The sequence below is a fragment of the Mastigoproctus giganteus genome, chromosome 6, assembly GCF_048544385.1.
Source record: "Mastigoproctus giganteus isolate SK-2022 chromosome 6, ASM4854438v1, whole genome shotgun sequence".
Classification (NCBI taxonomy): domain Eukaryota; kingdom Metazoa; phylum Arthropoda; class Arachnida; order Uropygi; family Thelyphonidae; genus Mastigoproctus; species Mastigoproctus giganteus.
Window position 1 is genome coordinate 161,014,852 of NC_143580.1, and position 13,394 is coordinate 161,028,245.

Here is a 13,394-nt window from a genome sequence, read left to right on the forward strand (position 1 = left end):
CTATAAAGGTCATTTAAAAATTATAAAGGTTATTTATAAATTTTGCAATGAGAAGTACTTTTTAACAATTTTCAAAGCTGGAGTTGTCCAAGCAAGGAGGTACTCAGAAAGCCAGTTTTGAAGCAGCGATGGTGGTGGGGAGGTGCCTGAGCTGAGTATTGCACGGCGGTCACCTGCCGGTTGCTTCTCTCCCAAGACTTTAATCGCTTCTCCCACCCTTGTCATTCATAACAACTGGAAAGATTCAAATAGCATTAGCATTAGTAGAGGCATATGATGCAAGAAAGCAAGCTTATTCAGCATCAGCAAAAAAAAAAAAAAAAAAACGCTCCCATTTCACCCCTCTGTTCGTTCCAAATACATGTCCAGGTGAGCCTTAAATTTATTTAGGCTATTAACTTCTACAACAAAGGATGGAAATCTGTTCCACCAACCAACTAACCACTGGCTAAAGGCAAACTTCCGCACATCTATCCTACATCTGTCTTTCCTCAATTTGAATTTATGCCCTCTCAGATGATTATTCTGAGCAAGAGGAAGATTTCCATCAGCATTGAGCATGCTCAAACCATTCAAGGCTTTATACACCTCAATCAGATCACCTTGTAGGTGCCTAGTCTCCATACATTGTAATTTGCAAAATTTAAGCCTTTCTTTGTAAGTGCAACCCTTTGTTACATTCACTAATCTTGTTGCCCTTCTCTGTGCTCGTTCCAACAGCTCTACATCCTTCTTGAAATGAGGCCTCCAGACCTGTATACAGTACTCAAGGTGTGGCCTGACCATTGCCTTATATAAGGGGATAATCACCTCCTTACAACTACTAGAAAAATTCCTGTATATGAGCTACTGCAAGAGTAGCTCATAGTGTCTTGTCAATCAATGGACACTGCTCATCATCCATTGATTACCACTCAACCATCTCTCCCACGTCTTCTCCCACTCAACCATCCCTTTATCCATACCAGCAATTTGCCCCCAATGCCACACTGCTCTAATTTGTGCAGCAGTCTTCCATGTGCAACAGTATCTAAAGCCTTTCTAAGATCCAAATATATGATATCAAAGTTATTCCCTGCATCCAATTCCTTTTTGACCACATCATAGTATCCAATCAAATTGGTCAGGCAAGACCTTCCCTTAACAAAGCCATGCTGTGTCCAAGCTATAATTGAAGTCTTGTCTAGATGATCCTGCAGTGCTTCTTTAACCAGTGCCTCCATTAATTTTCCTGGAACAGAAGTTAAACTAACAGGTCTGTAATACTTGTGTCGCCCTTTGATCCTCTTTTGTGAATTGGGGTCACCTTTGTGATCCCAATTCACAAATATGACTCTGGAAAACCCTTAGCCATAGTCATAATTATGGCTAAGGGTTTGCTTACTTTCTTTGCTGCCTCCTTAATATAACTGGATAGATCCTATCTACCCCGGGTGCCTTTTCTATGATTATCTTCAACAATTTCTCCTCCACTTTCCTCTCGGTTATTACAAAATCATCTAGCTCACTGCCAGAGTTTAACTCACCTCTGGCATTCCCCTCCCTGAATAACTCCTCATGGGTGAATGTAGATGCAAAACACTCGTTTAGTTTGTTAGCCACCTGAGCAGGATCATCAACAGTTGAACCATCAATATCCAATGGACCAATCTGATTCATCCCTTTCCTTCTAGAGTTTACATAGGTAAAGAATTCTTTGTTGTTTTTCCTTGCATCCTTTGCCAAGGATTTCTCATAATCTGCCTTTGCCCGTCTAACCTCCATTGTGACTTGATTACTGACTAGCTTACATATGCCATAGGCTTCTGTGTCACCTGATAATTTATATGCATCCCATGCATATTTCTTCTATGCCATATGTCTCAATAGAAAATGTTTTCGTTAGTTTCTCAGTTTCAGGCCAAGCTGGGGTACTAGAAAATTTTTCATTTACCATAAAGCTCTCTATTTGAGATGCTACACTAACGACCATTCATGACTACGGGCCCTTCATCCTGAGTGCCCGGCACTAAGTAGTTGACTGATTTATTTACTTATTTTTTATTATATACTTGAATAATAAATTTATGCTTAATAAACTGTGTTAATGTACTAAATTTGTTGTTCTTATTCCAAAAACATTACTACTAAAGTAACAATATCAGGAAAAAAAAATTTTACACTTTTAATTTTCAATTTTTCCTGGTAGCAAAGAATGAGTACCGGCATCTATTTTTTTTTTTTTACAAAAAAAGCACTGCTTCTACCTATATGCAGTACTTTGGATTTGTCAAGGTTGAACTTCAGTTGCCACTACTCAGCCCATCTGCCCAAATTTTCTAGATCCTGTTGCAGCAGCACACCATCATTACTGTCATTAACAACCCTGCCAACCTTTGTATCATCTGCAAACTTCGACATTAAGCCTGATATACTTTGATCAATATCATTGATAAATATACAAAACAACAGTGGATCTAACACCGAACCCTGTGGAGCTCCACTAATAACATTAGTCCACGAAGAGCAGCACCCATTGATTACCACCCTCTGTCTTCTCCCACTCAACCACCCCTTTTATCCATTGTAGCAACTTACCCTTATACCATTCTGCTTCAATTTGAACAGTAGTCTTCCATGTGCAACAGTGTCAAAAGCTTTCCTGAAATCCAAGTATAATGTATCAAAATTATTTTTTACCTCCAGTTCCTTTGTAACCACATCATAATACCCAATGAAATTTGTCAGACAATACTTTCCCTTAACAAACCCATGCGGTGTCTGAATTATTGGTGCAGTCTTGTCTAGATGATCCTGCAATACATCTTTAACAAAATTTAAAATGCTGTTTTAGTTCACTTTCCGGGCGGGTTGTAGGTTGGACACCTCTGTGAATCAACTTTAAGCACCCCGTTCGAGAATTAGAATGGAGTGATTTTCTTTTACCCCGACAAATAATCATCTGTTGTTTTGTGGAAGTGCATTATCCACATTTTTCCGTAAATTTTCTCTATCTCTGTTTACACGGTCACAGTACCTGAATATCCGAATGACACTGACATTTTGGACAGTTTCAAAAAAAAAAAAAAAAAAATCAAATTTAAGAACTAGTGACAATACTGATGACGAGAGAAGGAAAACGAAACAGAAGTTAAACTAACTGGTCTGTAATTACTTGTCACCCTTTGTGAATTGGGTATACATTTGCACATCTCTAGTCCATGGGGACCTCCCCCTGAGTCCAAGGATGCTCTCGTAATTATGGCTAAGGGTTTGCTTACTTCCTTTGCCGCCTCCTTTAATATAACTGGATGGATCCCATCCACACCAGGTGCCTTTCTTATGTTTAACTTCAACAATTTCTCCTCCACTTTGCTCTCAGTTATTACAAAATCAAAAGTAATAAGCACCCTGCTACAATTTGATAACCTTCTGCCATTTTCAAACCTTAACTCCTCATGTGTGAATGTAGATGCAAAATACTCATTCAGTTTGTTTGCTATCTGAGCAGGATCATCAACAGTCGAACCATCGATATCAAGTGGACCAATCAGATTCATCCCCTTCCTTTTAGAGTTTATATAAGTAAAGAAATGCTTGCTGTTTTTCTTTGTATCCTTTGCCAAAGATTTCTCGTAATCTATCTTCGCCTGCCTAACCTCCTTTGTGACTTTATTACAGACTAGCTTATATCTGCCATAGGCTTCTGTGTCGCCTGATAATTTATATGCATCCCATGCATATAAATTATGTAAGTGAATCACAGTTCCCATCCTTTATACAAAGGACAGAAAGGGGAGGGAATAGTGCTCTATCTCACTGTGTAAAAATGAAAATATATCTGAGTACCAATTATAATACCAAGCGAGTTCCCAATACCTGACATTCCACCATATAGCTGTGTTTCATGGTAATTTTTGCAGCCCAGTGTACCTAGTAGTAATAACAAACTATGTATCAAATTTTTACCTATGGTATAAAAGTTAAGTTTTCTCTTATGTGGTTGAAAAAAAATTTGTCACTCTTAATCACTTTTATGTCAGTAAAAATTTGGCACTTTAGTTTGCTATTACTGTTGTGTACAGTGGGCTGTGCAAACATTTGTGGTGAAACACAGCTGTAACATATGTAGATGCAAAGCTAGCTCCAACAAAAAAAAAAAGAAAAAAAGTTGTGTACTGTGAATTTTTTCTTTTTCTTTGCATAGCTGTTGACCAAGTGAATAGCAGGAGGCTTGCTAGTAGTGGAAAAGGAGTTTTCCCACTACTAGCAGTGTCCTGCTATTCGCTTGATATTATATTTGGTACTTAGCAGATATATTTTTAATTTTAACAATGAGATACAGAGAAAGCACTATTCCGTTTCGGTTTATGACCAATAAATTCTCCATTTAGTGAGTGTAGTGGGAAGCTACCAGTAGTGGCAAGACAGAGTGCCAGTGGATGTGTCAGTTTATTTTTTTTTTACCTTCACCAATTGATTACCAGCAATTGATTATCACACAGTTGGAGATATTTTTTACTATAATGTGTTGTAATTACTCTCTATGATCTCAATGTGTTGCTGATAATGATTTCTATGTAAAAGTTTCATATGTTTTGTAATCAGCTCTGTGAAATACTGAATATAATTGTTAATTCTGTTATCTGTATTGTTTAATATATGTTTTCAGTTTTATATTTGCTTAATTGTTAATCGTAAAATATTGCAAAATCAGTAGATGTGGAATATAATATTGTTAATTGTATTATAATTAAACGTTTTTTTTTTGTTTTTTTTTTTAAGGCGATGTTCCTACCTTAGATGTTTTATGGTCAGATTGCAGTGATAAAGATATAGTAGGCTTACGATTTTCTACATTTCTTGCCTGTGTAAACGTAAGCATTACTCTTGATGACATTCAGCACCTTCCAACAGTTTTTATTTCTCCGTGTTGCATACTTAATAATTTATTGCTTCATATACCACCTTTATTAGAACAATGGGAACTGTGTGCTTTTCTGGCCCAGGCTGTATTTCCTCTGGCTCATGATGTACAGTATCTTGCAGAACTCGAGGTTTGTATTATGGTAAAAATATTTATTTTGGATACAAATAATTTTTAAATAAATAAAAATGAAACCTCTTTAAAAGATGGGCTGTTATAATTAAACTGTTTAATTTTCAAGGCCTGTATCTGAAAAAATAATCACAGAGCTGAAATTCAGACAGTCAAGCAGTTCAGAAAGGTGTGATGGAAATGAAAAAAAAAAAATGTCGAGTATCACTAGATAAATTCTGATACATTGAATATGAGTGAAGAGCTAGGTATCCCAGTCAGATATTAGTGCCTTCAAACTGTTGTGTGTTGCTTACCAGTATTAACAAATATGCTGGAGATATAGAATCTGTATTGCCAAAAGTTATTGCTAATATTTACTTCAGAATATTCCCAAAATGCCTTATGATACTGTCTTTTACATCTGTCAGTATATTTTGTCCTTTATATAATTCCATGGTTTTAAGGTGCTGAAGCCGACTTCCATGGAAGTCGGCTTCAGCACCTTAACTGAAGGGGAGTTAACATCAGGTGTCTGGTAGACAAAATTTGTTTAAATGTTCATTTCTGGAAATTTTTAAATCTTATTTCAGTAATTTTGTAAATTTAATCTGACTTTCTAAAGTATTTCTGCTAAGGTAAATTGTTTTTGGTAACTTCGGTAGCTTAATTTTAACTTCACTAGTGGAGAGTTTAACAAAGTATTACATAAATTAAACTTAGTTTAATTTCTGTAATACTTTGTTAATATAAATTCTGTGATATATTGTAAATTAAAATTTTGTAATCTTTTTTAAGTTTATATTTTACCTAAAATAATGGTTGTTACGAGATCCATTTTCAGTATATCCTTCAAGGACATATAATGACTCGGTTCAGAAATGCCTGTTGGCATTTGGGTGATTCCATGTCAAGTGGCTTAATTTTGAAGATGGTCCATGCTTGACCATCTTCAATTTTGTTGAAACGTGGTATAGATGTTTAAACAGGTTTCCAAAGAAGCTGTGCAAAATTTGTTTCAAAATATAGTATGCTTGAGGCACCAGCACCTTTTTTGTGGAGGTCACTTGTGTTACGCGGAGCAAATCGCAAAAAATTTTCAAAGTTAAATTTTCAAAGTTGTTACTGTTGCATTGAGAGGCAGTGCTCTGAAACTTGGTATACCTAGTTAACTTTTGGCAGAGAATGCAAAACGTTTGGTGTCCAGCCTCAAAAACCACATTTTTTACAATGTGGTCTAAAACTGACACCAAAAATTTGTTGCGACAAATTTAAGCAAGACTTTTGAAAGTCATAACTTTGAAATAAAAACCTTTGGTACCTTCTCTGGGCATTCCCAAAGCATGAATAACATCTGCACGAATTCAGCCTAACTAAATATGAGCTCTTATATTTGTTTGCTGGCTGAGATAATTTCCTTCAAAGATACTCCTTGGTCCTTGAGGTTGTCACAGACATTCTCTCAGATATGCCAGACAAGCTGTACTTGCTACCTGGGAGTCTAAAATGCTGATGGAACTGATATTCGGGTGACACTCAAGTCAAGTAGACCCAATTTCGGCGAAGTCCGGATGGTCTGTGACAGCCAAATCCTCTGCTTGCACCTTCACAATGTTGGGACTGTTAGTAATCCTGGGTATAACCTCCATGCACAAGTACATGGTGGGTGACCACCCAGGTGTGAACCAACGTAAGCAGGGGTCGAGGTGTGGTGCCCACACCACATGGAGGAACACCGCCCCTCTATGTTAGCAGGCAGTACTAGGTGGTAGATGACTCTCATCAACAGGTGAAATACCACCACTTTGCTTATTGGAGGCTTGAAGTGGTGTAACCCATGTTTAGTCTCTAGAGCTAAGTTCCGGTCAACCCTTCCCTATCTCTTCCATCATGCAGAATGATTGATGACTTTTGAGTTTATGATGAACGTCGTGGCAAGATCCAATATTCCTTACATTTTGAGGGTACAGCTCTAAAACGGTGTTCGCAGGCCGGCCGCTAGTTAGTACACCGGACCAAACCTATTGGTAACTCTCTAGGAGGCTTCCGGATCAGCTACTGTATAATCTTGCTACCTCTACTCTGCCAGATAGTAACTGGAGGGAGTCTGAGTAGTGTGTATGCGGGGAGCATTGTAGAAGCCATGTTATGTCAAGGATCTGGGTATATTCTTACCACGTGTACGCCATATCCAAAAATTTCATTACTTCATACAGCATGTCCCACCTACTTTTTCTTACTATTGAATACACCATGAATTGTCAAACTAATAGAGCAAGCTTATCTGCGAAAAGATCTAAACCTCCCAAGCACTTCCTAATTCATTTCACAAATATACGTGGTCTCAGTTCTAATCTCAACGATGTCCATTTCCACTTGCAGTCTGCCAAACCACATGTACTTTTTCTGACAGAATCTCAGTTATCGGTTGATTCAACTACTGCTCATGTCAGATGCCCAAATTATTCGCTGTATGATTCCTTTCGCCTCAAAGGTGGTACTTGTGCATATGTCTGTTCTAATATTCCCTGTCAGAGACTTGGCAATTTGGAATCTCCTCTCTTTGATCTTCTCTGGCTTAAAATCTCTCTACCTCATTGTGTCAAATTCATCTGTTGGCTCTACCGTTCTCCCAACTCCACTAATCACTTGGAGCTCTTTGACTTCCTCTCTTTGCAACTTGACTTTCTCCAGTCCAACTTTCCTAACAGTGAGGTAATTTTCCTTGGTGATTTTAATGTTCACAACTCCAGCTGGCTTCCGTTTTCTAGTCACACCGACCCAGCAGGTCGAGATGCTGAGGCTTTTGCAATTACTAATGACCTTGCACAGATTTTCAATTATCTACAAGAATACCGGACAATCCTAATCATACAGCTAACACGCTTGATCTTTTTCTCACAAACAACCCTTCTAAGTACACGGTTGAAGAGAGGTCCTTTAGGCACTTCAGATCACAACTTGGTGATTGTCTCTTCTCCAATGGAACCTTTATCTCATGGCCATTCCCAACCTCGTGTTGTTTGGCATTACAAGAATGCAAAATGGGATAACCTGCGAGAGATTTCTTTTCTTCTTTTCCTTGGTCTGATTACTGTTTCAAAACTTCTGATGTTAAAGTTTGCTCAGATCGTGTCAGTGAAATTATTCTTGCAGGAATGGAATCCTTTATCCCACACTCCACTTTAAAATCTCGTTCTTTATCTAAACCTTGGTTTTCCGATAAATGTGCTAAGGCTGTTCAAGAGAAGAATGTTGCATATTGTAATTGGCTTGTTTCTAATTCTTCAGTTTCATTTTCTGCCTACACCAAAGCTCGCAACAATTGTAAAGCAGTTATTAATCAGTCCAAACTAGAGTTTGAACAGGCTAAGAGTAGAAAACTTGCTTCTTGCCCTAATGGTAGCCGAGCATTCTGGTCTCTTGCCAAAGCAATTGGCCGCAACTTTTGCCCATCTCTGCACCCACCTCTGTCCAAACCAGAGGGTTCTGTTGTCACTTCAGCCAAGGATAAAGCTGACCTGCTAGCATCCCATTTTTCTTCCAGCTCATGTATTAATGATCTTGGTATCAATGCCTCTTGTGGTCTTCCGTCAAAAGGATGTCAGAAGGATTTTGATGAATCTTGATGCTAAGAAAGCTCCAGGTCCTGATGATATTTCTCCACTTGTTCTCAAAACCTGTGCTCCAGAACTTACTCCTATTCTTTGCCGCCTTTTTTCACTTTCTTATTCCGAAGGTGTTTTTCCTTCTGCTTGGAAATTTGCTCATATCCAGCCAGTTCCTAAAAAGGGTGACAAATCCCTCACATCCAATTATCGTCCCATTGCAATTACTTCTACTCTTTTTAAAGTAATGTAGAAATCAATTAACCGCCAACTGTTAAACTACCTAGAAATCTTCCACCTGATCAACGATCGCCAGTATGGATTCCGTCAGTGGTGATATCTGGCTTATGTTACCCATTTATGGACTAATTCAATGGAAAGGTTCGGTGAAACACAAGTAGTTGCTCTTGACATCTCAAAGGCTTTCGATTGGTTTGGCATAAAGGTCTTCTAAACAAGCTTCCATCTTATGGTTTGCCAACTGTTTTTAGTAATTGGTTATCCAGTTTTCTCTCTGATCGCTCACTGAGGGTGATGGTAGATGGCTCTCTGTCTTCTAACTTCTCCACTAATGTCGGTGTCCCCCAAGGTTCAGGTCTTTCCCCCACTCTTTTTCTCTTGTATATTAATGACCTTCTTCCATTGACTGGAAATCCTATCCATTGTTTTGCCGATGATAGCACATTGCATTCCACTTTCCATTTTGAGAAACCTTGTCCTTCTCAATCAGCTTCAACTTCACAAAAATCTGCTACCAATTCCTCAAATGTCAATCTTCAGGTAATTCTCCAGTTGGGCAAAGACAACTTAGTTGATTTCAACCCATCTAAAACTCAGTCTTGTCTTATATCTCGCAAAAAGGATTCTTCTGCTCCTATGCTCATCTTTAGTGACACTCTGATTTCTAGGCAAAATTATATATCTGTTTTGGGGATTACCCTGACTTCTAATCTCTCTTGGCACAAGCACATTAGAAATATTGCTTCGTCTGCATCTAAGAAACTTGGTTTTCTCTTTCGCTCTTGGCGTTACCTTTCTTCCAAACAGCTGCTCACTCTGTATAAATCGCGAATCCGCCCTGCCATGGAATATTGTTCCCACATATGGGGTGGTGCCCCCAAAACCTCTCTCAGGCTTCTTGATTCCATTCAGAAGAGGGCAGTTAGGTTAATTAATGATTCATCTCTAACAGAGTCTCCCCACTCGCTTTCTCATAGATGTACTGTTTCTGCTGCATGCCTCTTCTACAGATACTTCCATGGGCACTGTTCTTCTGAATTGGCTTCTATAATTCCCACTCTCTCTTTCAAAACAGTCCGAACACATGCCGCCACCAGCCAACATCCATTTACTGTTCAACTTCAAACCCACAGAACCAACTTTTCATCTTCCTCATTTATTCATTCAACTGCCGTTTTCTAGAACAACCTTCCTTCATACGTATTTCCTTAAAATTACAGTCTACAGAAGTTCAAGTCTGATGTCAACAAATATCTTCTTTCGTCTTCTCAACCTCCAACCCAAGCACGGTACTAAGTACTATAGGCTCTAATACCTCTCGTGTTTGGGGTTCACATAAAAAAAAAACCTGAAAATCAAAATTTGACCTATCTTAAGGGGCAAATATCTTAATGTGGGACACCTTCAATTCTCTTGTTTTTTTGCCACCATTGGAAAGAGCAGGTTTTAAGCAACAAGAATCATGGTTTTTCAGTTTTGTGTCTTGCTACTTAAGGTCTAAAAAATGGCCTTAAACATTTTATATTTTCCACATAATATTTGCATACTTTTTTGATGAAGTTTCACATCTCAATAAGGACAGAACTATTGCATTTACAAAGTGAAATTTTCTGCAGTTACTCTGCCCTTTGGTTTAAGGAGAAAGGATATATTGCCAATGCACAAAAAGATTTGTATTTTTTTACAATGGGGGTGCAAATGGCAAGAAAAGAAATTGCATGGGTTTCTTTAGTGCAAGTTCCTAAGCCTGAAAAGTGGTGTTTATTCAGGATTCCAAGTATAAAGATGTTCTCTTGGTTTCTAAGCTTGAAAGAAGTTATAACTGCAACAAAATTTATTGAATCACTCCTTCATAACGGACTGGAATTTTTCATTGATGGTTAATATTACTACTTGAGGCAAGCTATATTGTCGTCCCATTGTTGTTGTTTTTGAGGCTGGAAGATTGGCAATAATTTGTTCAGGAATCCAGCAGACATCTTGTCTAGCAGGCCGGTGAAATGAGCGAGCTGCTCCATGAGGATGCATGAACCAATACATCATGTTCTTCAAATGAAATTTCACACATATTTCCAATCCACAAGTTATTGCCATCGATACAGGAAATGTATTGGCCAGGTTGTAAATTAACAATTGGCACATACTGATTATTGGTTTCACTAGTCTGATCTACATGAGCTACAAATGATGATAGTGTGTCATTTGATACTCTGCAAACACGAATCTATCTTGCATCAATAGGAATGAAGTGATGATTTTCTCTGGTTTCAGCAATAGTATGACCGTCTATGAATTTTTTCTCTTGAAATGGCCTTACTTGCTCAATTTCCTCTTTAGAAACAGAACAGAATTTTATTCGTCACACGCTTGTCACAAAATTCAAACATGTTTCTTGGTGTCAGGATTTGGTTTTCAATTGGGCGTTGGAGACTTGCACGTGCTGCCAATTGTTTTATTGTCCTACAAATTCCATCACATGGTGACTTGCCATGGCTAGTGCCAAAGAAATTCCATTCAGCACTGATATCAAAATCCTTCTGATGATGACACGAGTTAATAAAATTCTTGAAATTCTTGTATTGAGCTGCATAACCATCACTGAAGTAGTAAATGTGCCTGATTTCTGTAATGAAACTCTTCAAATATTCAGTTAAGTTGGTTAGAAAAACATGCACTTCAGTTGTGTCATGTCAAAGGCAGTCACTGATTATGCAGAAACTTATATTCTGAAGTTCAACATCCTTGTAATAAATGACAAATGGATGCAATGTAGCCTAGCTATTCTCCCAGTGGAACCCTTGAACAGCATCTTGCACAACAAATGAATAATTTTCTGCAAAATCCATCAAGATGACCAATTCTCATTAGCCTTACCTTTGTTGACTTCAAATGGTAGCTTTGATGTATAGCAATGTAGTGATGACAGGAAAGGTTAAATATCTTTATACCCAACTCTTCAATAAAATATTCTGTTGTTAATTGCTTTGTGTCCAGTGTATCTCTGTCAGAGTCAAAAATCACAGACTGTTGGTAAAATAATCTGTGATTTTTGACTCCAAATCACAGACTATTTTACCAATGAGAAACTTTTAATCACATTCAACAGGATTTGCTGTTGAATGTGAACTGAATTTAAAATTGTAGCCAGGCCAATACGGAAATTACACACTATACTGAACAATCGCTCAGTCCTTTCCTTGTTCGCAACACAAATTAATGACCTGGTATACATCATTTCTTGTGGTGATTGCGACTTGTCTTACCAGGGTTCGATGCATTTTCCTTTGAATATTCGTGTTAATCAACATGTGGCCTCAGTTTGTGCTTCTCGTTCGGCAGGGTCAGAATTAGCCTTTCACGCCATTAACGAAAAACATACTTTTTTATTTAATGAGGCCAAAATACTTAGTGTCCAATGTAATTATACGCAAATGTTAATTGCAGAAACCTTAGAAATTAAATTACACAAATTCTGTTAATGTTCGTTGGCCATATTTCATCTCCGATTCATGGGCTTTTACGCACGTGTGCGAAGACAAATAATCCCTATTTAAGTTTCATACTCACGCCTATTCGGTAATTTTCATTCCTGTGATCACAACATATGGTCGAAAAGCGTTCTCAGCTTCAGGAAGGAAAATCGTTTTGCAATTTTTTTTTGTTAAATTCTTTTAATTAATTTTCTTATTTTTCTTATTTTTAAATTGAGTTTTATTGTGTTAAATTGATTTTTAATTATTTGTTACTCTAATGTAAGTTTTTCATTTTAATTTCTGGAGAGTATTATACGGAAGTGTTCTACATACTATATTGAGGTAAACTCTCTTATTATTTTACAAATATTGATATCAACGTAGAATGTATTGAGCATTATAGCTCTGGTTCATACTATCTAATTAAATAATTTTTCAAGTGATAGAGGAGTTAAAAGAAAGCGTGTGAACTTAAATGTGGCACAGAAATTAGAGCTAATTGAGAAATTAGAACAAGGCGTCTCAACAGCACGTGTTTGTGAAATTTACAGCATAAAAAAAACGAACTGTTTCTGATATCTGTAAATCAAAGGTCAAATTGCAACATTTTATATTTACAACAGAATATTACATATTCTTTATTATAATTTAATAATTTTATATTGTACAGTGCTGTATATTGTATTAAAGCCTTTTTTTTTATGCTCCCCCAAGGTTACATTTGATTTAACGAACTTTGTATTAACAGACACCCCTTCTTCCCTATTAGTCATTAAATCGAGGGTTTACTGTACTTAGATATCCATTCTTTTTTAATTTTTTTGGTGGTTTTGCTAGAGGTCTCTCTTTCACTAACCCCTGGTATGTAATCAGCCATCGTGTTGACATTCCAGCTTTCTTGATATCCCTCTTTCATTGCCTTAGTATCTGGAAAAATTTACTGTACAATCCTTACTGTACTTAACAAAAGTTTATTTTGGGAAAGTAGTTTAAATGGAATGTAAGTGAAACGTTCAAGCTCATAAGGCAACCCAACTCAGTTCTTAAAATTCAGTT

At 37.3% G+C, this 13,394-nt stretch overlaps 1 protein-coding gene across 1 annotated transcript in view; it reads left to right on the plus strand.

Moving 5' to 3' along the window:
- The window catches only part of LOC150084705 (constitutive coactivator of peroxisome proliferator-activated receptor gamma-like), an 81,064-nt gene that overhangs the window by 35,508 nt on the left and 32,162 nt on the right, over nt 1-13,394 (plus strand). Inside the window, exon 3 of the mRNA XM_090375438.1 lies at nt 4,765-5,036. Within this exon, the coding sequence (XP_090231564.1) occupies nt 4,765-5,036 (272 nt within the window). The remainder of the gene's footprint in view (nt 1-4,764; nt 5,037-13,394) is intronic.